The following is a 25,373-nucleotide window of genomic DNA, read 5'->3' as shown; positions in this document are numbered from 1 at the left end:
GCTGCAGACTTCTGGATTATCTGCAACCTGTGGAGGGATGAGTTGGGAAGGTCGACAAGCAGGGCGTTTGCATATTCGAGCCTGGAGGTGATGAAGGCACGAACAAGTGTTTCAGTGGTCTGAGGGGTAAGGTAGTGGCGGAGTCGGGTGATGTTATGGAGGTGAGGGAAGGTAGAGCGGGTCATGGCTTGGATGTGGGGAAGAAAAGACAGGTGAGGATCGAACAAGACACCCAGGTTCCTGACTGGCGGTGAGTTGGTGAGTTGAAGTGTGCAACCATGGAGGATGATACTGCCAGAGCCTGAGGTGCGGAGGCGCTGGTGCAATCCAATCAGGAGGGCCTCAGTCTTGTTCACATTCAACAGTAGGAAATTTGCCCTCATCCAGGACTTGATATCCGACAGACAGTCTGTCAGGACAGCAGTGGTCCTGGAGTTGAGGGTGGAGGCAAAAAGATAGAGTTGGGTGTCATCTACATACATATGGAAGTTGACCCCATGTCTGCGGACGATGTCACCAAGCGGGAGCATGTAGATGTTAAAGAGGAGATGGCCAAGGACAGAGCCCTGGGGGACTCCAGACGTGACAGTGCAAACATCCCAGCAAACAGTCATTGCTCTCGGAGAAGCCTTGTTGTTTTTCTCCCTTTGCCTATGTCAAGGTGATCAGTGTCCGGGTGCATCCTGCACAGCGATAGCATGAAAACTGGGAATTTGAACCTATTTGAGGCAGGTTCATGTTCAACTCATTTATTGCTGCTTAGAACAATTTTCATCAAAGTGAGTGATGAGTCACCTAACTCCCTGAGGTCTCTTTCAACTTCCCCCTTGGCAAGCTCTGTCCCATCCTCAGAGTATAAACGTGCCTCCTATTTTTACTCCTATGCAACTGCCTTGCATTTATCCTCACTGAGCCTAGTTTGTCACCGATCTGCCCAGGTACATAACCGGCTGAGCTCTCTTTGTATGATCTTGGTTGAAATCCTTGGTTTCCACAAGCTCCCGGTTTGGTCTCAACTGCAAAGTTACCTACTGCACCCAGCACCGAGTCAGTGAATCGAATGCACATTTCCAGAAGGCCGCAGAGGTAGAACAACAACAACTTGTATTTTATATAGAGTCTTTCACGCGGGGTAGCGTCCTGGAGCGCTTGACAGTGGCAAAGTCTGACCCCGACCCAGTGAGTGAAGGAGGGGGGAGATAACCGTAAACACGATCAAAAAGGAAGGTCTTTAGTCGGGATTTCAAAGTGGGGAGGGAGGGAAGGATGGGGCATGGCCGAGGGATTGAGGGAAAGTTCCGGAGTTTTGGGGCATCGTGGCTGAAGGCACGGCCTGCGATGATGGAGCAGAGGGGACGAGTGATGAACAGGAATCCCAAGCCAGCCGAGCAGGTCAGAAAGCTAGGGAGGTGCGAGGGTATGAAGGGATTTGAAAATCAGTGAGAGGATCTTGAAATCAATCTGTTCGGCAATTGGGAGCCAGCGGAGCCTGGGAAGGACTGGTTTGATGGGGTACGGAGTTTTGTGTGGTTTTGTGTAGAATCAATCAAAAGGAGATAGGACATCTTTGGCAATTAAGGGTATGAAGGGGTATCAGGAAAAAGATGGGGAAATGGGATTAAATGATCTGCCATGATGTAATAAACTGGTGGATAGGCTCGATGAGCTGAATGGCCTCTTCCTGTTCCAATATTCCTATGTATACTACGAGTAAGGAGAGGTCCTACGTAGACCCTTGAGTCACCCTGCTCAATGCCCTGCTCCTCCATTGGATTCCACCTACCTGTACAACTCAAACGAGAGGATACGGATTTGATTCTCAAGCATCAAATGGGCGAAACCTTAGGCAAGTTTCCTTACTCCACACAAGTTTCCTTACCTCTGTTTACCTTGCAATAAGTAGGAACCCAGTTGTTAGTCGATGGGTAGATTGTTTCCGTGGGTAATAATCCCTCTGAAAATTTTTTTTTTTTGTGGGACACTGCTGTGTGCAATTGGCTTCTGCCTTTCGCCCACAAAATATAGAGTCAATCCATTTTACAGTATATTCTGTGAAGCGCTTTGAGACGGCTCAATTATGTGATAAGGCGCTATATCAAGGGTAAGTATTATTAAATACAAATGCTCTCTGCTTCCTTTCACTTAACTAGCGAATGTTCAGGAGCAGGAATTCCTGATAATATTTCCTTCCTCTAGTCCATCAGCTGCTAAAGGACGATTGTGATGTGAAAGTTTTCCGCGGTGGAGATCAGCTGGTTCGGCATAGACTGGGATTGGAATTTCTGTATTTCATCCATAAGGAAAGCAGTAAGCAATTGCTAGAGACCAAATCATCAGAAACATGCTCGTTCCTCCCACACAAAAAACTAGGTCATTGAGTCTTGGAGATAATGCTGGAGCAAATGCTGTAGTGATGATGATAATCTCGACCAGTAAATCCTCACTGAATCTCTAATATCTTGTGGGAAAATCATCTTCGGCCTAAGATTCTGTTAAGAAATGGTTATAGCTGCAATATTGCTGAAACTGAGATGTGTATCAGTGGATTGCCATACGAATGGCCTTGGCTAATGGGAACTGGCAGTAATATACCGTTTCCTTCATAAACATAACATCCAGGCGTTAATAAGGTGAACATCAGCTTACCACAATATTTTGTTTTATGATAGTCTATGTTTTACAATTAGCATAATGTTACTCACCTCTCCAGAGCTGGAATAGCAAGCCACAGAAATAATTTGTTGTTTCTTAAACGTATAATAAGCCTAATAAAAAGACAGGTGCATCAGTGACTCACATACCGGCAATGTTTTCATTGCTGCCTTTTTAGCAGCCTTGACCCAATCCGCAGCCCCATCACCCAACCTGCAGCCCCCAACATCTAACAGTTTCAGTGCCAAGACCTAACATGCAGTGCAGAGCAAACAGTAGGCACATATTTAATATCCAACATATTAAAAATAATAATAATATAATCCTTATATTTAAATTTTTGAGTCCTTAATTAAGGATGTCGTTATGGGATTCCTGGAAGACCATAACAAGATTAGGCAGAGTCAACATGGCTTTACAAAAGCGAAGTCAGGCTTAACTAATATTTTAGAGTTTTTTTGAAGATGTATCTGCAGGTTAGAGAGGGGGGAACCAGTAGATGTAGTATATTTAGATTTTGAAAAGGCATTTGACAAAGTGCCACACAAAAGGCTATTGCACAAGGTTAAGGCCCACGGGATAAATGGGAGCATATTAGCGTGGATTGAAGAGTGGCTAACGGGTAGAAAACAGAGAGTGGGGATAAACGGGTCATTCTCGAATTGGCAGGATGTGACTAGTGGAGTGCCACAAGGATCAGTGCTTGGGCCTCAGTTATTTACAATTTACAGCAATGATCTGGACGAGGACATTGAATGTAACGTATCTAAATTCGCGGATGACACTAAACTAGGTGGGAGCGTAAGCTCTGAGGATGATGCAAAAAGATTGCAACGGGATATAGATAGGCGAGAGGAGTGGGCGAGTAGGTGGCAGATGGAATTTAATGTGGGGAAGTGTGAAGTTATTCACCTAGGCAGAAAAAATAGAAAAACAGATTATTTTCTAAAGGGGGAGAGACTAGGTAGTGTTAGTGTTCAGAGGGATTTGGGTGTCCTTGTACACCAATTTCAAAAAGTTAGTTTGCAGGTGCAGCAGCAACTAAGAAGGCGAACGGTGTGTTAGCGTTCATTGCAAAAGGTTTAGAGTACAAGAGTAGGGAAGTCTTGTTGCAACTGTATAGGGCCCTGGTGTGACCGCACCTGGAGTATTGTGTGCAGTTTTGGTCTCCTTATTTAAAAAAGAACATACTTGCCTTAGAGGGGGTGCAGCGTAGATTCACTCGGTTAGTTCCTGGGATGAGGGGACTGACCTATGAGGATAGGCTGAATAAACTGGGGCTGTATTCTCTAGAGTACAGAAGAATTAGAGGAGATCTTATTGAAACATATAAAATTCTTAAAGGCTGGAGAAAGTAGACACTGAGGGTCTGTTCCCCCTGGTAGGAGAGTCCATAACCAGAGGTCACAGTCTTAAAATTAAGGGTCAGCCTTTTAGAACAGAGTTGAGGAAACATTTCTTCACTCAGAGAGTAGTGAATTTATGGAATATCTGGGGTAGTGAATTTATGGAATTCACTACCCCAGAAGGCTGTAGATGCTCAGTCCTTGAACATTTTCAAGGCTGAGACTGATAGATTTTTAAAAAATAGAGGGATTAGGGGATATGGGGATAGGGCAGGTAATTACAACAACAACAACAACAACAAGATTCCATTTATAGAGCGCCTTTCACGTCAGGAGGACGTCCCAAGGCGCTGCACAGTTGGGTCATGACCCGAGCAGGGGGGAAATGGTCAGGGTGAGGGGAGGGAAGGGAGGGAGAGAGGAGGGGGGAAATGGTCAGGGTGAGGGGAGGGAAGGGAGGGAGCGAGGAGGAGGAAGAGAGTCGAGAGGGGAGCTGAAGGCACGGTCAAAGAGAAGGTTTGAGACCGGCCTTGAAGGAGGAAAGGGAGGAAGCGGCGAAGGCACTGGGGATGGAGTTCCAGAGCCTCGGGCTGAGAGGCTGAAGGCCCGACCACCGATAGTAGGGCGGTTGGGGCGGGGGACGTGGAGCAGACCGGAGCCAGAGGAACGGAGGGTACGGGCAGGTAGGTAGGGGGATAGTAGGTTGGAGAGGTAGGAGGGAGCAAGGCCGTGAATGGCCTTGTAGGTGAGGATGAGGATCTTGAAATCAATCCTCTGGGGGATGGGGAGCCAGTGGAGGCGAGCGAGGGTAGGAGTGATGTGGTCCCGAAGCCTGGTGCGGGACAGTACACGAGCTGCAGAGTTCTGAATGACAAATTAGAGTTAGGTCAGAAGATCAGCCATGATCTTATCGAATGGCGGAGCAGGCACGAGGGGCCGAATGGCCTACTCCTGCTCCTAATTCTTATGTTCTTATGTTCTTATGATATGGCGCCTTATCACGTAATTGAGATGTCTCAAAGCGCTTCACTGAATGTACTGTAAAGTGAATTGACTGAAAATTTTGTCGGCGAAATACAGCAATCAATTTTGCACAGCAGTGTCCCACAAACAGTAGTGGATTGAGTAACTAAACTATCACTATTGTTTAAATGTGTTTGTAGGTGAACCCAGCAGCCTCTAACCAATACCCTACAGGACTCCGAAATTCAGTGCATTTCACCCATCATTGAGGACCTCCAACCTTACAGCACGCAGCAGCATCCTGGGATCCACCACGAAGGATGCATTAGTTGAGTAATGGATCTTGTACCAAACATTCAGCAAATAATCAATAAACAGCATCTGGGAGTCAACATTCCAGACACACAAGCAGCCATGGTTCCCTGTGTGCAACCCCAGAATGCAGTAATCCTTTCCTGACTCACTTTTCTGCACTTATCAAGGTGAGGGATACCAGTCTACAGAGATGGTCTATTCGACATAATCAACATTAAGCTTCCCCGAACACTGACCAAGCATAATACAGCAATTGCACCAGTGTCATTCAGCTCAATAGGTGGCACTCTTCTATGCATCAATAAGTCATATAATAAACATCACATAAGTTGCATCAGGTGGGACCATACAGTTAAAGACTTGTGCAAAATATGTTATGTCAAACTCGCATAAGTTGTATCACATATATAAAGTTATTTATACGTCAGTTCTTATCTGACTTAAACCAAACAAATACACTAATACAGTGCAGTATCTTCATGCCCTGTGTCGGAATCTGAGTGCACAGCTTAAGGTGTCAGTGCAGTGGTTGAGTACTGAATTGTCTGAGGAGAACAATCAGATGTTGTTCCAATATTCAGGTGGAATTTAAAGATAAAATATCTTTATCGGGCCAAAGATTTTCCAAATTAATTGGTTGTGCACCCTATGGCTGCTTGTGGAATGCTGCTGTGTGCAAAGTGGCTGCTGTGTTTATCTACAAAAGCAATCACTTACACTTGATGATAATTACTGTGAAGGGCTCTATAACTCTTACATTTGATAAAATGTGTACAGAATCAAAACTTATCAAAGTGCTTCACAGATAACTGTCTGACAAGTGTACAGTTGTTGCTGTGCTTTGTACGCTTTGAGATGTTTTGACCTGATAAAGCACTGTAAAAATGCAATTTCTTTCTTTCAATGGTACATTTCTCTCTTATTTAGAGCACACAAAAACACATGAATTTATCTGAATGAGATGCTTGTCAAATACAGTAAGTGGAGTTTTCCAGTTTCTATTCCTTGTGGTCCTCTCAGAGTGAAATTGACAATTTAGTGCCAATTAGCAGAAAAATAATAATAATAATAATCCTTGCATTTGATATAGCGCTTTTCACGTCGGGAGGAAGTCCCAAAGCGCTTCACAGAACACACTGTAAAGTGAATTGACTGTATATTCGTGAGCGAACGCGGCAGCCAATTGCGCACAGCAATGTCCCACAAACAGTCATGGATTGAAAATGACCAATTTATTATTGTTTTTTTTTTGTTTTGGAGGGATTATTAGTAGGCGTGTGGAGTAAGGAAACTTGCCCAAGGTTTCGCCCTGTCTGGAATATGCGAAGTTTTTGCTGTGAGGCCATTGCCCACTTTAACTACTTTCATTTCAAATGGAACACATTCAACTGGAAGTGAAAAGACTTTTATTTGGGCTGGACTCAAACTCAGATTCCAGGAGTGAAAGGAGTCCACTAGAGTGACAGCTTCCCATATGTCACCCTGCCTTTGTGGATGATATTATAAGCATCAGCTTGGCTCAGTTAGTAGCACCCTCACCTTTGCGTCAGAAGGCAAAGGTGAGCACCGCATTGGGACTTGAGTTCATCGTCTTAGCTGATATTCCAATGCAGTGTTACATTGTTGGCGGTGCCGTCTTCTAAATGAAACTTTCAGTTGAGGTCCTGTCTGCCTGCCAACGAGCTAATCTTTCATCTGCAGTGCCCTGGAGTACTGCAGACTCGCCTGGCTCAAGAACGGACTACCATGACCGCCAGAGAAGGTTGACTCGATTCCAATATCCTGATGCCAAACATGCCAGGTTTGAGTGAGCAAAAGACCTCGGGGTCTTTCAAACTAGGAGGACTACGCCTTATCTTGTTTATTGATAGACAGAGAGATCGCTACTTTAAGTTTTTCCATAGTTTATTAAGTCAAGTCTCTCAAGCAGTTCTGCAACATATATTCAATCCTTACACAAAATGACAAAACATATATAATTTATAACGAGTGTCCAAGAAGGGGTGGAACACACTGACTTAACAAAATATATATTTATGTCGACATATATTTACACTTATCTCAGACAGTGTTACAGAAGGAAAGACGCAACATGTTATTAGCCTGTCAACAGGACGTGATAGAACCGGCCCCTTGTGGCGGTGGAGGGGGAGGCTTGCTCTGCACACTCCACCAAAGTGGAGGGACCAAGGCTTCCCCGCTTCGGGGCTCTGCCTCCGTTTGCAGGGCGCAGTTACAAATGGGGTCTTGTACCCCACTCCTTATCGCCCACTTCTTAGTGGGGAATGTGGCAGGGTCACAGCAACAACAACAACAACAAGATTACATTTGTATAGCGCCTTTCACGTCGGGAGGACGTCCCAAGGCGCTGGACAGAGTACAGCATTTCAGACCCGAGCTGGAGTTCGGGTGGTAAGGGAGGGGAGGAGCAGGGGGGTGATCAATGGCATGGTCGAAGAGAAGGGTCTTGAAGTGGCACTTGAAGGAGGCTAAGGAGGGGGTGAGGCGGAGTGACTGGGGGATGGAATTCCAGAGGTTGGGAGCAGAGTGGCTGAAGGCCATCAATAGTGGGGCGGGTAGATAGGGGGACGTGGAGCAGGCTGGAGCCGGCTGAGCGGAGGGAGAAGGAGGGGGTTGGTAGGGGGTTAGGAGGTCACAGAGGTAGGGTGGGGCGAGGCCATGGAGGTCTTTGTAGGTGAGGACCAGGATCTGGAACTGGATCCTCTGAAGAATAGGAGTCGGGTGAGATTAGTGGAGATGGGGTCACAGAGTTTGGTGCGGGAGAGGACACGGGGCTGCAGAGTTCTGGATTATCAGCACACAGCATGTGCGCACATTTTTTAAAATTATTTTTGGAAACGCACTGACCTTTATCTCCAGAAGCACTAAGAGCTACAGTGGTGCCTTCCTGTACAGTCCTGCACTTGTGTACTTTTCGAACCACATCTGAATGACTGACAACATTCGGTCGACTATTCATTATGTTCTAAGTGTGCTTGCCATTAACAGGCTGTTTACCATTGTGTTCCATTGTTAATCCATCACAAGGACATCTCAAAGCAGGACCTTCAACAGGATTTGCTATAAACTGGGGTGACTGTGTATTTTGCAGGTAAACACAGCAAGCAGCCTAATTGTAAACAACAGTGTCTCACCATGAAGTGAATGAGCAATTTTATTTGGGTGGGAGGGAGGGGGGATTTTTGACCAGTGCCCAGAAACGAGAACTCCCCCTCTTTAACATCCACCTGAACAGGTAGATGGCGCCTCGGTTTAACGTCTCATAGGAAGGAGCATTTCTGTCAATGCAAGACTTCCCCCCCCCCCCCCCCCACCCATCCCCTCAGCACTGCACTGGAGTGTGAATTCAAAGTCCTGGTTTGGGGCTTGTACCAACAACCTTCTGATTGAGCAGCAAGAGTGTAACTGCACCTCCGCTGGTACCTGTTGCTGTGTAATTTCACTTTTGATTTTTTTTTAAATCAGCTGGGCGTCTGACACATACAGAAACCCAAACCCAAACTGAGATTTCCATGCATCCCACCCACACATGCAAATCCCAGAGATAGTATCCCAGAGATACTACACAATCTCACTGCTTGTTGGCCTCCACAACTCCTCCTTCCATAGGCTGCTGACCATCCGGAACTCTGCAGCATCAATCTCCATGGTTGCACACTTCACCTCACCAAGCCAGTCAGGAACCTAAGTGTCTTGTTCGACCCTCAACTGTCTTTTCTTCCCCACATCCAAGCCTCAGCTCCTTAACATCACCCAACTCCGCCACTATCTCACCCCTCAGGCCACTGAAATTTTTGTTCATGCCTTCATTACCTCCAGGCTCAACTATGCAAACGCCCTGCTTGTCGGCCTTCCCATCTCTTCCATCCACAGTCTGCAGATAACCCAGAACTCTGCAGCCCATGTCCTCCCCTCCACCAAACTCCGTGACCCCATCTCCCCCATTCTTACTCGACTTCACTGGCTCCCTATACTTCAGAGGATCCAGTTCAAGATCCTGGTCCTCACATACAAAGTCCTCATTGGCCTCGTCCCACCTCTGTGACCTTCTAATCCCCTACCAACCCGCCCGCTCGCTCCGCTCAGTCGGCTCTGGCCTGCTCCACGTCCCCCAACCCACACACCCCACCATTGATGGGAGAGCCTTCTTCCACTCTGCCCCCAACCTCTGGAATTCCATCCCCCAATCACTCCGCCTCACCCCCTCCTTAGCCTCCTTCAAGTCCTGCCTCAAAAGCTTTCTCTTCGACCATGCCATCGGCCACCCCCCTTCCCCTTCCCTCCCTTCTCAACCAAGGCTGCACTCTCCACCTCTCAAAGCCGGTCAGGAACCTTGGCATTCTGTTCGACCCTGCGCTGTCCTTTCTTCCTCATATCCGGGCCACAACTCACACCGCCTTCCATCACCTCCATAAATTCACCAGACTACGGAACTACCTCACGCGGCTGAAACTCTGGTCCCACGCCTTTATCACCTCAAGCCTGGACTATGGGAACTCTCTCCTCGCCGGCCTTCCCGGCCCTCCCTCCACACTGCAGGTCATTCAGAACTCTGCAGCTCGTGTACTGTCCCGCACCAGGCTTCGGGACCCCATCACTCCCACCCTCGCCCTCGCTCGCCTCCACTGGCTCCCCATCCCCCAGAGGATCGAATTCAAGATCCTCATCCTCACCTACAAGGCCGTTCACGGCCTCGCTCCCTCCTACCTCTCCGACCTACTATCCCTACTTACCTGCCCGTACCCTCCGTTCCTCTGGCTCCGGTCTGCTCCACATCCCCCGCCCCAACTGCCCTACCATCGGTGGCCGGGCCTTCAGCCTCTCAGCCCCGAGGCTCTGGAACTCCATCCCCCAGTGCCTTCGCCGCCTCCTCCCTCTCCTCCTTCAAGGCCGGTCTCAAGACCTTTCTCTTTGACCGAGCCTTCAGCTCCCCTCTCGACTCTCTACCCCCTCCTCGCTCCCTCCCTTCCCTCCCCTCACTCTGACCATTCCCCCCAATGCTCGGGTCCCGACCCAACTGTCCAGCGCCTTGGGACGTCCTCCCGACGTGAAAGGCGCTCTATAAATGTAATCTTGTTGTTGTTGGAATGGAATGCAAACTCTTTCTCTCTCTCTCTCCCTTCCATCTGACACAGCGTCTTACCAACGTCTTAGAGACGCCTGAAAGCACGTCACTGGAAATAGCGTAAAGTGTAGTGACTGTGTGTTTTTGTGGGCGAAACCTAATTCCGGAACGTATTAGGCGAGATATGTTGGCAAGAGCCAAGGCTCGGGGTAACACCCCGGAGCGTGGGTTGGGGGGGGGGTAACCCCTTGGCAATGCAGCTGCCCAGGGTCCTGGTGTGTGATTGACAGGTGGCTCTCACGTTGCCCCGCCCACACAGACAAAGGGGGCGGGGCGTGGGTGGAGCAAGCGCTGTGGGGAGGCGGACCCTTCTGTGATTGACGTGACGGTTGCTTTGACTGACGTACAGCCTCCTCGCGAATCAGAGCCGCGCAGCGCTTGTGAGTGACGGCTCGGGGGGGGGCGCGGGTCCGCCCCCGCTCCACTGGCGAGTGACAGCTCTGGCGACCAATCGAACCTTCAGCGGGTTGGATTGACGTGCACCTGCGACGAATCGGCAGGCGCCCGGCGGACGACCCGCCCGCCGTGGGCGGCGAGTGACTCCCGCCCCTTCCGGCGCGCTTATAGTGGCGGTTGGCGGCCAGAGGAAGCAGAGGCGCAGCGCGCGGAGCTCAGCACCACCTCCATCCCCGCAAGCGATCACGCAATGGCGACGGAGAACAAGTACCTGCCCGAGCTGATGGCCGAGAGGGACAGCCTGGACCCGTCCTTCGTGCACGCCACCCGGCTGCTGACCGCAGGTGAATGAAGCAGCAATCAGCGGGGCCCCGACACGACACGTGGGCCCCGAGCGGGCGGGGACCGGGGCCGGGGATGGGCTGAGGCGATGGTGAGGAGGGCGGGCGGGCGGGCAAGGCCCGGGTGGTGTTGTGTGAGGTGGCGGGCGGGCGGGATGTAAGCGGTGTGGAAGAAGCGGAGCTCTATAGTTGGTTTGCGGCCCGGCAAGAGAGTCAGCCAGTGGGCTATCCGCCGGCGGGGTGGGTGGGTGGGTGGGCTCGGGCTCCCCCCTCCCTCCCTCCCCTCAGCGGGTGGGACGGGAAGCGCGCGGGGCCGCCGAGCGGCGTTGGGTTTAAGTTGCGGCGCAGAACAAAGAGAGCGGGACACGTGGGGGCGGGGAGGAGGAGGAGGGGGGGGAGTCCCGCCAAAAGGAATGAGGCCTGAGCCCCCTCATCGGCGTTTACACATTAGAGAGCATCCCCTCCCCCTCTCTCTCGTTACCCCCTTCCCCTCTCTCTCGTTACCCTCTCTCTCTCTCTCTCTCGTTACCCTCTCTCTCTCTCGTTACCCCCTCCCTCTCCCTCCCTCTCGTTATCCCCTCTCTCTCGTTACCCTCTCTCTCTCGTTACCCCCTCCCTCTCTCTCTCTCTCTCGTTACCCCCCAACCGTTATCTCCCCCCAACAATGAGCGTGACACAAAGAGAGAGAGAGGGAGAGAGAGCGCACGTGCCTCTGGGCACAGTGTGGGGAGTGTAGTTACTGTATTGGGGGGAAAAAAAACTTCTTCCCATGTGTTGTGTTGTTGGCCGCCGCAGCGAAGCCCGAACCTCTCTTTTTTTATTATTAAACAGTTTGGCGACCTTCAGTTTCAGATTCAACCGTGACCACGATTTTAACGTGTGTGTGTGGTGGTGGTGTTTTTTTTTTTGGGGGTGGGGGGGGTTGTTGCATGCACCACCCCTGGCGGCTATAAATGCTTTTTTTAAAAGGTTGTTGCACCTGGACACCCAACAAAAAGCCAATTGATGCTCGTGGCATTTTCGACTTGGAATTCGTTTCCATACAGACGGGAATATATCCTTTTTTTTCTCCTCCTTTTTTTTTAAAAACAAGTGCTGCAACGTTTTAAATGGCTGTTGTTTTTTTTGATAAAGTTCACAGGATAATTCGATCCGCTTTGTGAAAGGTTGATGCTTGTTGTCAGGCTGCTTCCTGTATTGCCGAGTGGCAGGATGACTGTCAGACTCTTAAAATAAAGACACGTTCAGCTGTATCTGCCATATCATGGTTTCCGATTCTATTTCATGTTGAATTAGTAATGTGGTAATACAGACTGACGTTGGGTCAGTGTTTTGCAGTCTGTCTTATAATTAAAACCCCTCAGGCATTGGCGCAAGGCAGATGTAATCCACATTTCCAACTTCGTTACCTGTTGTAAAATGATGTCTCTACGCTGCTTGCTTGAAGGGTGCTATATAAATGAAAGTTGTTCTTGTTGTCTGTCGCACTTGTTTACATTTATTATTCAATGCTAATGTGCCAATGAAACATTCAGGAACAGATGAAAGCTTTTAGGAATTGCAGTAATGCAACACCCACCCGTGCCTCTAAACAGTTTAGAGGCAAGGTAATGTTCCTCATCTCGTGTCATAATGACATTTTTTAAAAAGCCTTAATTCATAAGTCCATATTTAGCTTTATTAGTTCATGTCCAGCTATCGATCTTGAGTTATAGCTTTTTAAGGGCTACAAGTAATTTGAAATATGAGGGGGTTTGAAACATTTAGCTATTTCTGCAGATAGCAGCTGCTTGGTTGAATCTTGTATAGCAGGTGCTTGTTGGCTTCCAAATGTATTTTAATTGTCAAGTTTCTGTTTTAATCTTCAAGTGTAAAACTTGTGCAATAGCTGCATTTATTTGTGGGGAAGGTGAAGCGTGTTACTGTTTGTTTGTGATCTCCAGGGTCTGTGTCAGGGTTAAAACTGCTGTTAGTGAAGGGAGAAGCCTGGTGTTTCAAATGGATTGTTTCAGACATGACGTTTCTTCATGATTAAGAATGTAAAAGCACAAGACAGCATTAAGCTGTTCTGCTACAGGGTGACAACAGGACAGAAATACGTTGCTTTTGCCTAGTTACTTGCATATGATATATTGCCATATATTGGATATTTAACTATATTATGATAAACCAATTGCAATGTGCGCATTTGGTGAGTAAATATTGTGTAAACAAAGGTGACATCTGTATGGTAAATATGTGACAAGACTTTCTATGAGTAATTGTCTGGATGGATAGGATGAGGTGCTTGAACACCTTGAGCATTTGACTTGATGACTAAGTTTTGAAGTTGAGAGGATTTGTTTGAAACCACTTAAGTGGATTGCTAAATTGCAGTGACTGAACATCTTCAGTTGGTACTAATTCACTCTTTCAGTGACTTTCTACAGTTAACAGAAGTGTCGTATTTGTAGAAGTTCTGGGTGCATTTGGTTCAAGGAAGGTATGCAATTTTTATTAGCTTAACTGTTGGGCTTCAGTGTAAAATTACATAAGCCCAAATTTCCATTTTAGTTGAACATAATTTGCTTAAGATCTGAGACTTGTCAGTTTCAGTTATCCAGTACTAGAAGTTCAGTAGTGCTTGGTATATCTGTGTGTTGAATCTAATTTATGCTAATTGTTTTGGGGTTCCCGTTTCAAATGCCTGGAAGTGGGCAAATTGGGATTTTCTATTTGCGTTCGTTTGCTTCTAGTTCTGTTACCCAAATGTAATAATCATCAACAATAACATGTATTTAGTGAGTTGAGTGCCATCTCTTCATGGAAATGAACAGTTGTCTCAATTGGTAAATTTTGTCATGCTCTCGCTCGTGCTATCTAAAATGTTCGACCAGCAAAATTACATTTGTATAGCACCTTTCTAGTCTGGAGGCACGCGATGTATGCAACAACTGTATTTGCAAACAGTTTGGAAGTGTTTTTACAATTTTACAATAGAATTGATATTAACTGAATTGTCTTTCATCTTTGCATGTTTACTAATTGATGAAGAATAGGTATGGAATGATTGTACTCAAGTGGTGTAATCTGTATTAGGCTGGAGAGTTGTTAAGATCTAGTTGACATATTTTCCTCTTGAGTTTGAAATCTGAAATCAGATTTTTATCTGCGATGTGTCCTGACTGAAGGACGTTTCGATATGAATTGCTTCGTAATGAGAGAGCTGAAACTAATCTTGATTCTTTTGCTTTCTACTGTCTTCATGATTCAACAGTGCAGGTTCATAATTTTCATGCCTCTGATGTAATTACATAGATATCAAAGTGTGAAATTGAGAAAAACAATGATGGGTTTGAATGTCATGTTTTGTCCAATGGCATTTTGTCTTTGGAGTTTATTTTCTCAGGTCATAGTTGTCAGTTTGCTTGTTCACTGCTAACATATTCCATGATGGATGAACACACACACCACTTGCCTGAAGCAGATTAGTGGACACCTTCATTGTTTGACTGCTGTTCAAACTCGGGCGACTCTGCTGAGCCTGATGTTTCACTGTTTTGTGCATTGGAAAGATTGTAGCAGGGTGGCGCTGTGGTTCTGCATTCTTGTCATTCCTTGTGGGTCGTGGGATCTTTCTTTCCTCCGCTTCCTCCCTCCCCCCAACGTCGACTGTAAAGTCTGACAGCTGTTGGAATATATGTCCCAGCATTCTGTAATCAGTGCTTCAGATGTTATCTACCTGCGAATCTGTGGAGAAGCTTCAGTTATATTGTAAAACGCAACATATGCACAACCTTTTCTCTCTGTTGTAGGATATGCACATTTTATTTTCAGACATTTAGAGGTTAGAGTAGGTTGGTAATAGTGGTGTGTTGTCAGGAATTGTGTGTTGACTGTCTCTTTGATTTCCTCTTTATTGAACTGAGTGCATTTCAGGTATGGTTTGTGCAAAGATATCTAGACATTTTCGATGTTGAAGTTGTCCCCGAAGAGGACCAAATTGTACTACATCTAACCTTGATGGAATGATTTTACTTTAAGCATGTGGCCCCGTTTATTTTTAAAACAATTTATATTAATTTATGCAATTATATAATGCTCTTAATGTAGCAGAATAACAACTTGGGGTGCTTTATAGGGATGGGGTGGATACTGAACCGGGGGTGGGGGGCATGTGGCATAAGTACCTTAGGAACGTAAGGTTTAGAGGTGAGACTTGACAGAAAGATAGGGAGTGAGTGATTGGTTAGAAGGAGGGAGTTAAACAATAGTGGTTGTTTTCCTCTGTATACTCAATCGTAGAACAGCAACAAAAAAATTACATTTGTAGAGAGCTTTTCACGTTGGGAGGACATCCGAAAGTGCTGGACAGTCGGAGTTTCGGACCCGAGCTGGGGATCAGGGAGCGAGAAGCAGGGTGATTGAAAACGTGGTCGATGAGGAGGGTCTTGAAAAAGGCAAGGGAGGCGGCGAGGTGAAGGGACTGTGGGATGGAGTTCCAGAGGATGGGGGCAGAGTGGCAGAAGGCCCTCCCGCCAATAATGGGGCAAGTGAGGCATGGTACGTGAAGCAGGCCGGAGCCCGCTGAGCGGAGGGTGTGAGCAAGATGATAGGGGGTTAGGAGGTTGCAGAGGTAGGGGGAGCAAGACCACGGAGGGCTTTGAAGGTGAGGAACAGGATCTTGATCTGTATCCTCTGTGTAATGGAAAGCGGGTGGAGTCAGGCGAGGATGGGGGCGATTGGGTCACGCAGTCTGGTGCCGGAGAGGATACGGGCTGCAGAGTTCTGGATGATCTGCAGCCTATGGGGGGAGGAATTGGGGAGGTTGACGAGCAATGACTTTGCATAGTTAAACCTCGATGTAATGAAAGCGTGTATGAGGGTTTCGGTGGTCTGTAGTGTGAGGTGGTAGCGGAGCCAGGCGACACTGCGGAGCTGGGAGAAGGCAGAGCGAGTCATGGCACAGATGTGGGTTAGAAATGATAGTTGAAAGTCAAACAAGACGCCAAGGTTCCGGACTGGCTTAGCGAGGTGGAGTGTACCACCACGGATGGTGATCCTGTCAGCACTTGAGGTATGGAGGCGCTGACGGGAGCCAATCAGGAGAGCCTTGGTCTTGTTGACGTTCAGCTGAAGAATATTAGCTCTCATCCAGGACTTGATGTCTGACAGACACTCTGTCAGGACGTCGGTGGTCCTGGAGTTAAGGGTGGTAGCAGAGAGGTAAAGTTGTGTGTCATTCGCATACATCTGGAAGTTGACCCCATGTCTGTGGATGATGTCACCAAGACAGGGCACATAGATATTGAAGAGAAGTGGACCGAGGACAGAGCCCTGAGGAACGCCGCACAAGACGGTACGGTGGCTAGAGGAGAAACTACTTGTGGAGATGAAGTGGCCAGTGTAAGAGGTATGATCTGAATCAATCAAGGACAGGGCCGTGAAGGTTGAGGTGGTGGATGAGGATAGAGTGGTTGATGGTGTCGAAGGCGGCAGCAGAGAGGTCAAGGAGATAGAGGGAGCCCTGGTCGCAGATGGACAAAATGTCATTTGTCACTTTGACCAAAGCTACTTCCGTGTTGTGGGCGGCACAGAAACCCAATTGGAAGGGTTGTGAAGGGAGTGGCCGGAGAGGAAGGAGCGAAGCTAGGAAGCAACAACTCGCTCCAGGAACTTGGAGAGGAAAGAGAGGTTGGAGATGGTGCAGTAGTTAAGAGAGTAGAGATGAGTCCAGGGAGGGTTTCGTATGGGTAGGAGTGATGATGGCCGTTTTTAATGGGGTGGGAACAGTACCAGTGGACAGGAAGAGGTTTATGATGTCTGTGAGTAGAGGGGCAAGGAGGTGGAGCTGGGAGGTAACGAGAGGGGTAGGGCTGGGGTCGAGAGAACAGGTGGTCGGTTTCATGCGGGTTATTGTGGTGGTGAGAGAGGAGTGGGAGACAGGTTCGAAGGTGTGGAGGGAGGGGTGGGTGGGGGCCGGGCTGGAGGGGGAGGGTGTAGTAGATGGAAGCACAGAGGCAGCTGAGTCGATCCACCTAATTTTTGAATTTGAGGAAGTCCAGCATCGCCTCGCAGTTGGCATTGGAGGTGAGGATGGGCGAGGTGTGAGGGTGGATGGAGGAGTCGGTTGGTGATGGTTGGTGAAAAGCTTCACAGTTGATATCCTTTTATCAGTTTGAGAGTGAACAATCGGGGAAATCTAGCTGGTAGCTTCTGGTTTTGGTTACAAATAGACTTATAAGTATGCAACAGTTTGATGTGAAAGTAGATTTAGAAGGAACTGGTCTCGGAGTTAGGTTTTCTTTATCTTCAAACCTATTGCATTAACTGGATGTCATATGCTGTTTACATAGAAATTTGAGCAATAGACATTTAAAACATGCTTGTAACATAGGGCAAGTTTCCAGTTAATAGAGGCAATGGTTTAAATTGGTTGGTTGATCAGGGTCAAATCTTTTACACAGGAGCTGCATTTAAATTATCGTTCTGTTGAGTCTACAGTTACAATAGGAATCCATTCAGTTTTCAAAAGCTGGGTGAGCATTATTTCACTGGCCCGTTCCTTTACATCACTTGTATTATGCCCCTGGAATTAATGTGCCTTGAAGTTCAAAGTTTTTAAGCTGATAAGATCTGAATTCTTGAGTTCATTTGTCTTGAAAGAACAGGATATCATTATGAAAGGACATTTTTTCTATTGAGGGGAGAAAAACATTAACCTTTACACACAAATGCTGAAGTACAGATCCATTGTAGGATCATGCTTGATAAAAACATTACATTGGTCAGAGATGCAGTTATATTATGTATCTTTTTCTTCAGGCACTGGTGGAGCTACTTTAGGGCATGAGAGATGCAATTAATCTATAATGTCATAACATTTGTAACGGTATTTATTTTTAAAAATCCGTGATGCTGCAGTGGGCTGAGTTCTCCTGCTCTGTATTGTAGATATGAATATAGAAGACGATTTATATTTTAATTGGTGACTTAGTCATTATATCTAGTCCTTGACTGCTAGTAAACCGACGGGCGCATTTCTGGAAACAGAAGTATTTCTTCAGTGCAAGTCTGCAACCGTATTAAATCCTCTCTTATTCTACTGATCTTTGCTTGCAAAATTGGTTTTACATTGCGTTTTTCTGAGAAGCTATAACAAATTGAAGTAAAACCATGTAATTGCTTTATCATGCTTGGCCCAGTTTCCTGACAAGGGCACTGTGATTTAGTTTTGTGACTGAGATCGCAGGCCTAAGGATGATGCACAGCTTTGACTCTCCACCTAAACGTCCTTTTCCTGAAGACGTTTAGTGGTTTTACTGTATTTGTGAGTGCAAGGTGCTCTTCTCAGTGGAATTCTCTCTTTGTGATTGTTTGTGTTGGGACCAGTGCACTCACACAAGTAGAACACAATAATTTATTGACTTGTAATTTGGTTATCCAATTTGCAGTGTTTTGGAGGTGTTTTTAGATCATTTTTATTCCTTTTCAGAAATTGAGAAAGTTCAAAAAGGCGAGAAGAAAGATGAGGAAAAGAGGTTCCTTGACATCCTGACACAGAAAAATATCAAGCTTTCTGAACGATGTCTGATACCAGTTGCGCAGTTCCCAAAGGTAAGGATTTTGTGTGTCTTCTGAGCGGCTGCATTTTGGGAATTTTCTGCTCTGACAGCAAGCCTTGATGATCTGACGATGTGCTTGAAATTCGTTTAGGTAGAGAAGAGGTAGCGTGACTATTTTCTTAGTTTATTGCACTATAAAAATGAGCAAATATGTTTTTTTAAAAATGCCATTGTGTCTTGTTACCGGAATCGGCCACGTTTATAACATCCACAGTTAATTTTTTGATGGGGATTCTCAAGCACCTGAGGGAGAAATTAGTCTCTTCCAAATTTTATATAATTATTCTAGTACCTGTTGTATTGTGGCTGCATATTAAGTTTCTAATTTTGCTTCCAGTTCAACTTTGTAGGAAAACTGCTTGGGCCTAGAGGAAACTCATTAAAACGGTTACAAGAAGAAACTGGCACAAAAATGTCTATCCTTGGAAAAGGCTCAATGAGGGATAAGGCCAAGGTGAGACTGTATCAACAGGAAAGTTTCGCTTTTAATTTTTCATTATTATCATTATTATTATCATCGGAAGTGTGATTGTGGTCAATGCTGAGCACCAAATAGAATCCTGTTATAATGCAGATTTGCTTATTGTGTGATGGACATGTGGACCCTAATACTTACTTAACAAAGAATATACAAATGCCCACAGAAAGCCGGCCAGCCTGCTTCAAAACACCAACCAGCTTCTTGCTTAAAAATGGCTTTCTTGTGGATCATCAGGTTGCTGCCACAATCACTTCCCTTGCATGTGCCAGCCAGCTTTCTGTGTGCACGTGCAGTGAATGCGGAAGCATTAGCGGGCAGTCTTGTCTTATTGTAACACTAGTTGGGATATTATGGACCTCAACTGGTGTTATAATAGGATTTTACTGTATTCCTAGAGACTGTTTTCTTAAATATGCAGTGGGATGAGGGGGAGAGAAAGGGAGGAGATAATATTTCCTCCCTGAGGCCATACATCTACCTTAGGTGACCATACAGCCCCCTTGGCCATTGCTGATCTGATCATGGTACCAGAAGCTGTGCGCGAATGGCCAGGAGATGACCCCTTTAAGCTTGTCTACCTTTTTTCAGGAGTGCCATCCAGGCTTCTGCTTTGTGCATCAGCAGTAAATGTGACCATGATACTGATTGCAGTGGAGTTTTAGCCTGTGTTCAACTTGTTTAGTGGTTGAGATTGACATTCTACAAATGTTTAAGTCTAGGAAACAGACTTAAGTGGGAATAAGAGGTGCCTCAGGCAACGAGTGTATCGGAGTGGGAGTTTTCATTGTGCTTTTGCTTTGACCCACGGGTTTTTGAAGTGAAATGAAAGCCTTCCATAATGTTCAAATTTCTTTCAATAGCTAAAGAATCATTATTTTTAGAAATAATGAGATGAGTGATTCAGAAGCCGTTGAATTGCTATAAGATTACTAAATTCACACAATTTTGTACCCTTGAATTCCCAGTGTATCCTGTGTGACACTGGGTTTTGTAGTGCACTGCAAAATGCTAACCTGCTGTGATGCTAACCTTGTGCTGGGAATGATATCACCTCACTTTATTTTATCCTGGAACATGTGCAGAACTGGACACAGAACATTCATGAGATTACCAGAACTCTTATAGTTCCACATCTTGCTCTAATCCTTCTGTAATCTTGCAGGATTTTGAATACTAATTAGATCCCCTCTTAACCACCTGGATTCCAGTGTAATAAAACCATGTTTTTAAGACCATCCATGTAGCTAAATGTATGTGTCAATCTTACAATAATTACAATCCGAAGTACAAGTGTGATCATATGTTTCTTTATTCTCTCCTCGAAGCACTTCGATCCACTAACTGTAACCATACACATTTGTTCCACTCCCAATGTCGTTTTGTACTTCCTGTCTATCTCATTGACTCCAATTGTCTTAACTTTGAAAGTGTTACTACATCTTCATTTCTCCAGTCCTTATTCTTCAGTCTTCCATTAACCTTGCTGGTCATCTAATCTCTCCTCTGAATCTTGTGCATGTTCTCGCTCGTTCATCTAGTTTTGATTATCTCCAGTTTTTTCTTCATCTCTCTCCTTTTTATTTTTCCTTCTCTGTTTACTCTTTTTCTTATCTCCCAAGGCGTTCTTCTGCATCAGTTTGCTTTGTCTTCTATCAAACAGGTCCTTGGATTTTTAAGGTTTTAGTATCATCCCATTTGTCCACTTTTCTGTCTTGAGATCCATATTCTGAACCATATTTTCTCATTTGTATCAAAACTCTTTTCCTTTTTGTCTTTTATTTCTATTTCCTTCTCTTTGCAGTTGTGGAGTCCTGTAGCTTTGCAAGTGAGAGACCTGAGTTCAATTCCAGGCAGAGGGCGAAACCCTGGGCAAGTTTCCTTACTCCACACAGAGCCTAATAATAATCCCTCCAAAACCAAAAACAGTAATAAATTGGTTATTTTCAATCTACGACTGTTTGTGGGACATTGCTGTGCGCGATTGGCTGCCGCGTTCACCCACAAATATACAGTCAATTCACTTTACAGTGTGTTCTGTGAAGCGCTTTGGGACATCCTCCCGACGTGAAAAGCGCTATATCAAATGCAAGAATTATTATTGTGGTTTTAGTCTTTTTTCCCTGCATATTAATTAGTCTCATAATCATCATAACATTAATATTTGTGGTTGTGACCTTTCGTCTTGTGCATATTCTGCTTTTCCCCCACACATTTTCTCAATTGTGTATAATGGTCTTTCCACCATCCTGTTACTCAGGGGATATTGCCCTATGCTCTAATCCCAGCTCATGAATTTTCTATGTTCATCACTCACACAGTGTAATCCATTGATACTTACCTCTGGTATTCTGTGCCTTGCAAAAATCGTCTTGGTTCCAATCCCTCCAAAAAAAAACAATAATAAATTGGTCATTTTCAATCTACGACTGTTTGTGAGACATTGCTGTGCGCAATTGGCTGCCGCGTTCGCCCACAAATATACAGTCAATTCACTTTACAGTGTGTTCTGTGAAGCGCTTTGGGACGTCCTCCCGACGTGAAAAGCGCTATATCAAATGCGAGGATTATTATTATTATTTATTACTGTTCCCGCAGTCATGTTCTGCAGTGCAGTAATAACATGACATGTGGTAGTCCCATATAATAGTAGGAATCTGTTCCTACTGTTGTCTGGGCTTAACATGGTTTCTTGTGCTACATGATTGGCTTGTGCCTCTCCTGGTTTTGATATTTGGCTCACTGCGCTTTGCCTTTGCCTCTGTTAATGCCAGGCCAAAACACTACCTCTCTTGCTCTTTGCTTGGTTCTCTCCATCCACAATGCCCTTCATTAATGTTCAGAAATTTCTTTTTCAGCTCCTTTAGTATTATTGTCTCCTCAGTGTGTTCCTTTTTTGTTATAAATCATGTCTATAATCCCAATATAGTTTAACTTCTTCTGATGAATCCTTCCTGTTTTACAGTTGTCTATTTCATATCATGTTATTAATGGCAGCACTCACTCTCTTTTGGTGGCTTCCTTTATATTTTCCTTGTTTTGTTTCTTTTGCTATTTGCCATACATTGACTGTTTTTTCCTAGTCGTATCTTCATTTCCTTCAACTTGCAGCTCTGCTCAACCTATCCGCTACACGTAACATTTTTCTTATTTTTGAATTCACCTACTTTTTTGCAGTCATTTGGTGCTTGCTCTCCACTGTTATCTTTCCAAATACATTGGTTGCATCCAAAAACTACCATCAAAATTTTTCTGTGTATTTCTTTTCCTTCTGATGATGTCCGTGGTGCAAAAGCTCCTTTATTTTCTCCTTGTGTTAATATCGCACCTATCTCTGTTTTGCTTGCTTCTATTGATATTGTTATTGAAGCATTTATCTCATAATATTTTAAAACGAGGCCTGTCTAAGAGCCTCTTTTTAAATGCCTGCTGTGCTGCTCTTTTATCAATTCTCTTATTAGTGCCATGATCTCCAGCACTTTTGGTATGACCTGGGCTACCCAGTTCATCATTCCCATTATTGTTGTTATCCCTCTTGTCCTGAGGTGCTGACATCTTTATTTGACCTTCTTTGGATCTTCAACTCTTTGTGAAACTGTATGTCCTGTTTAACTTTACATCAAGGACTTTCGTAATACCCTCTCCAGATGTTCATCATGCTCTGCCCATCCTTCTAAATATGTAATTTATTACACCTGGTACCTCTTCCAATATTTGTTCTAATTTCCTCTGGAATATTTGCTGTGCTGACTTTATGACAAATGACATTCTCCAAAAGCAATATGTTCTGAACGGTGTTAAGAACATTGTCTTTGCAACAGTTGCAGTAAATTTGAGGTTATCAGAAGGATTCGGAAATACTGCGTTGTATTCTGAAATACTGGATTCGGAATTTTAAAATCTTGCCAATTGTATCTCAAGTTGCCCATTTTAGTGCCCTACCTGATATTTGGATACACGGTTTTTGCACTTTCCTTGTTATACCAACTGATTCCTCTGTTCCAGAATTTATTTTGCTTTTGATTACAGTTTCCAATCTCGTAGTCTTCCAATCCAAGTTTAGTTAACTTCCTACACCATGTAATAATATTCCAAAGTATGAGTCTAATCTTAAATTACTTTATTCTCTATTGAAAACACTCCAATCCACTAGCCATAACCACACCAATTTGTTCCTCTACCAGTGTCCTTTTATACTTTTTGTCTTTAGTTTTAGCTTTAACTCTTAAAGTGATTTTGCGTATCATTCAGTTTGTGCTATTGTTATAATAATACTCCTTGCATTTGATATAGCGCTTTTCACATCTTCTAGACATCCCAAAGCGCTTCACAGTATACAGTAGAGTGAATAGACTATATTTGTGGGCGAACGCGGCAGCCAATTGTGCACAGCAGCGTCCCACAAACAGTCATGGATTAAAAATAACCAATTTATTATTGTTTTGTTTTTTGGAGGGATTATTATTAGGCTCTGTGTGGAGTAAGGAAACTTGCCCAGGGTTTCGCCCTCTGCCTGGAATTGAACTCTGGTCTCTCACTTGCAAAGCGAGTGCTCTAACCACTGAGCTTCAGGACTCCACTTGTCAGGTTCCCCGCTTTGATGCAATCATTTTGCTACAGGAGGGACATGGCAGGCACTAAAGCATTGGATCGACATACTGTTTTGGTACACAAATAAATCATCAATAAGCAAATCATTCTTGTTACCCTTTTTTGTGATGTTACATTAGTAGTTTCAGATAAAGTTTAAGGTTCATACAGTGATTGTGTAAGTTTGTGCAGCATTTAGGAGGACAAATAAAACTTCCTTTGCTTCACTGTGCATGAATTTACTGCTAACTATTAAGTGTGAACGTAGTTTGTTGTTACTGCTTGTGTGATGAAACAAAATGTCTTGACAAAGAAATATTTTACGTAATAGTGATGGCAGCCTGGGGCCTTGAAATATTCACTGCTTTAATAATAATAAAATGCCCTGTTTTGCATAACATTGTATATGAGAATTAATATTGCATAGATTTTGATGTTTGATTCAAGCAATATAAATCCTAATTTTATAATTAGACATGTTCAAGTGACATGAGTCTAATGCCTAATAGCAAGGAAATGCAAGGGCCAAATGGTTCAACAAACGCTAAATGTTTATTTACCTAATGTTCTAGCTAATATAATAATAATGATAATGATGTGGAGTCCTGTAGCTTAGTGGTAAGAGCACTCGCCTCGCAAGCGAGATCTGGGTTCGATTCCTGGGCAGGGCAAAATGTTGGGTTCCGCATGCCTCTGTTTACCTAGCAGTAAGTAGGAACCCGGTTGTTAATTGATTGGCAGATCGCTTTGTCGGGTGTAATAATTCCTTTGAAAAAATAATAATAATAAATTGGTGACTTCAATCCATGCCAGTTTGTGGGACACTGCTGTGCACAATTGGATGCCACATTTTGCCCAAAAATATACAGTCAATTCACTTTACAGTATAATCTGAAGCATTTTTGAGACGTCTTGAAGGCATGATAAGGCGCTATATCAAATGCAAGGATTATTATTAATATGCTGCATATATACCTGTTATGTTAATTGCAGATGGAAAATGAATTTTTTTTGCCTCATTAGGAAGATGAACTGCGTAAAGGAGGAGAGGCGAAGTATGCACACTTAAGCGCTGAACTCCACGTTCTTGTCGAAGTATTTGCACCCCCAACTGAGGCATATTCTCGAATGTATCATGCTATGGAAGAACTTAAAAAATTTCTTATTCCTGTAAGTTTCATTGAATATCATTGCAAATGACATAGACTTGAACAGAGTTCAATGTCCACCTAGACTATCCATTTTTGCTGAAACGTTCTCTCCGCCCCCACAACACACGCTATCTTTCGCTTTCTTCCTCCCTCAATTAGGCCTTTCACTCTCCCACTCTTAACGCTGTCCTACTAAATGCCTTAGACTGTTTACTGTTAATAAAAACTTACCTTTGAGCTACCGGCAAAAATGTTCCAGTTTCATATATGTGAGAATTGGGATATAATTGCCTTGTGTTTGTTGGGATCTTGCAATCTGGCATTCTCTTGTTTTTTTTTTGTCTGCGAATTTAAGGTGAGCAGCAATTTTGAACTATGTTTGGATAAGAAA

General features: G+C 44.8%; 1 protein-coding gene across 3 annotated transcripts in view; it reads left to right on the top strand.

Moving 5' to 3' along the window:
* Window positions 1-10,995: 10,995 nt before the first annotated feature.
* The window catches only part of LOC103179592 (KH domain-containing, RNA-binding, signal transduction-associated protein 1), a 61,888-nt gene continuing 47,510 nt past the window's right edge, over window positions 10,996-25,373 (top strand). For 2 of the 3 annotated variants that reach the window (XR_006085317.1, XM_007894962.1), the window contains exons 1-4: window positions 10,996-11,162; window positions 18,634-18,755; window positions 19,101-19,217; window positions 24,855-25,001. Coding sequence is in view for 1 of the 3 variants with exons in the window: in XM_007894962.1 (XP_007893153.1) it covers window positions 11,069-11,162; window positions 18,634-18,755; window positions 19,101-19,217; window positions 24,855-25,001 (480 nt within the window). In the remaining 2 variants the exon portion in view is untranslated. Of the gene's footprint in view, window positions 11,163-18,633; window positions 18,756-19,100; window positions 19,240-24,854; window positions 25,002-25,373 lie in introns of all 3 variants that reach the window. The other variant, XR_487994.2, reaches the window with a different exon arrangement.

Source organism: Callorhinchus milii, unplaced genomic scaffold, assembly GCF_018977255.1.
Source record: "Callorhinchus milii isolate IMCB2004 unplaced genomic scaffold, IMCB_Cmil_1.0 Scaffold10, whole genome shotgun sequence".
Classification (NCBI taxonomy): domain Eukaryota; kingdom Metazoa; phylum Chordata; class Chondrichthyes; order Chimaeriformes; family Callorhinchidae; genus Callorhinchus; species Callorhinchus milii.
Note: the sequence above shows the minus strand (reverse complement) of the source record. Positions and strands in the feature narration are given on the sequence as shown.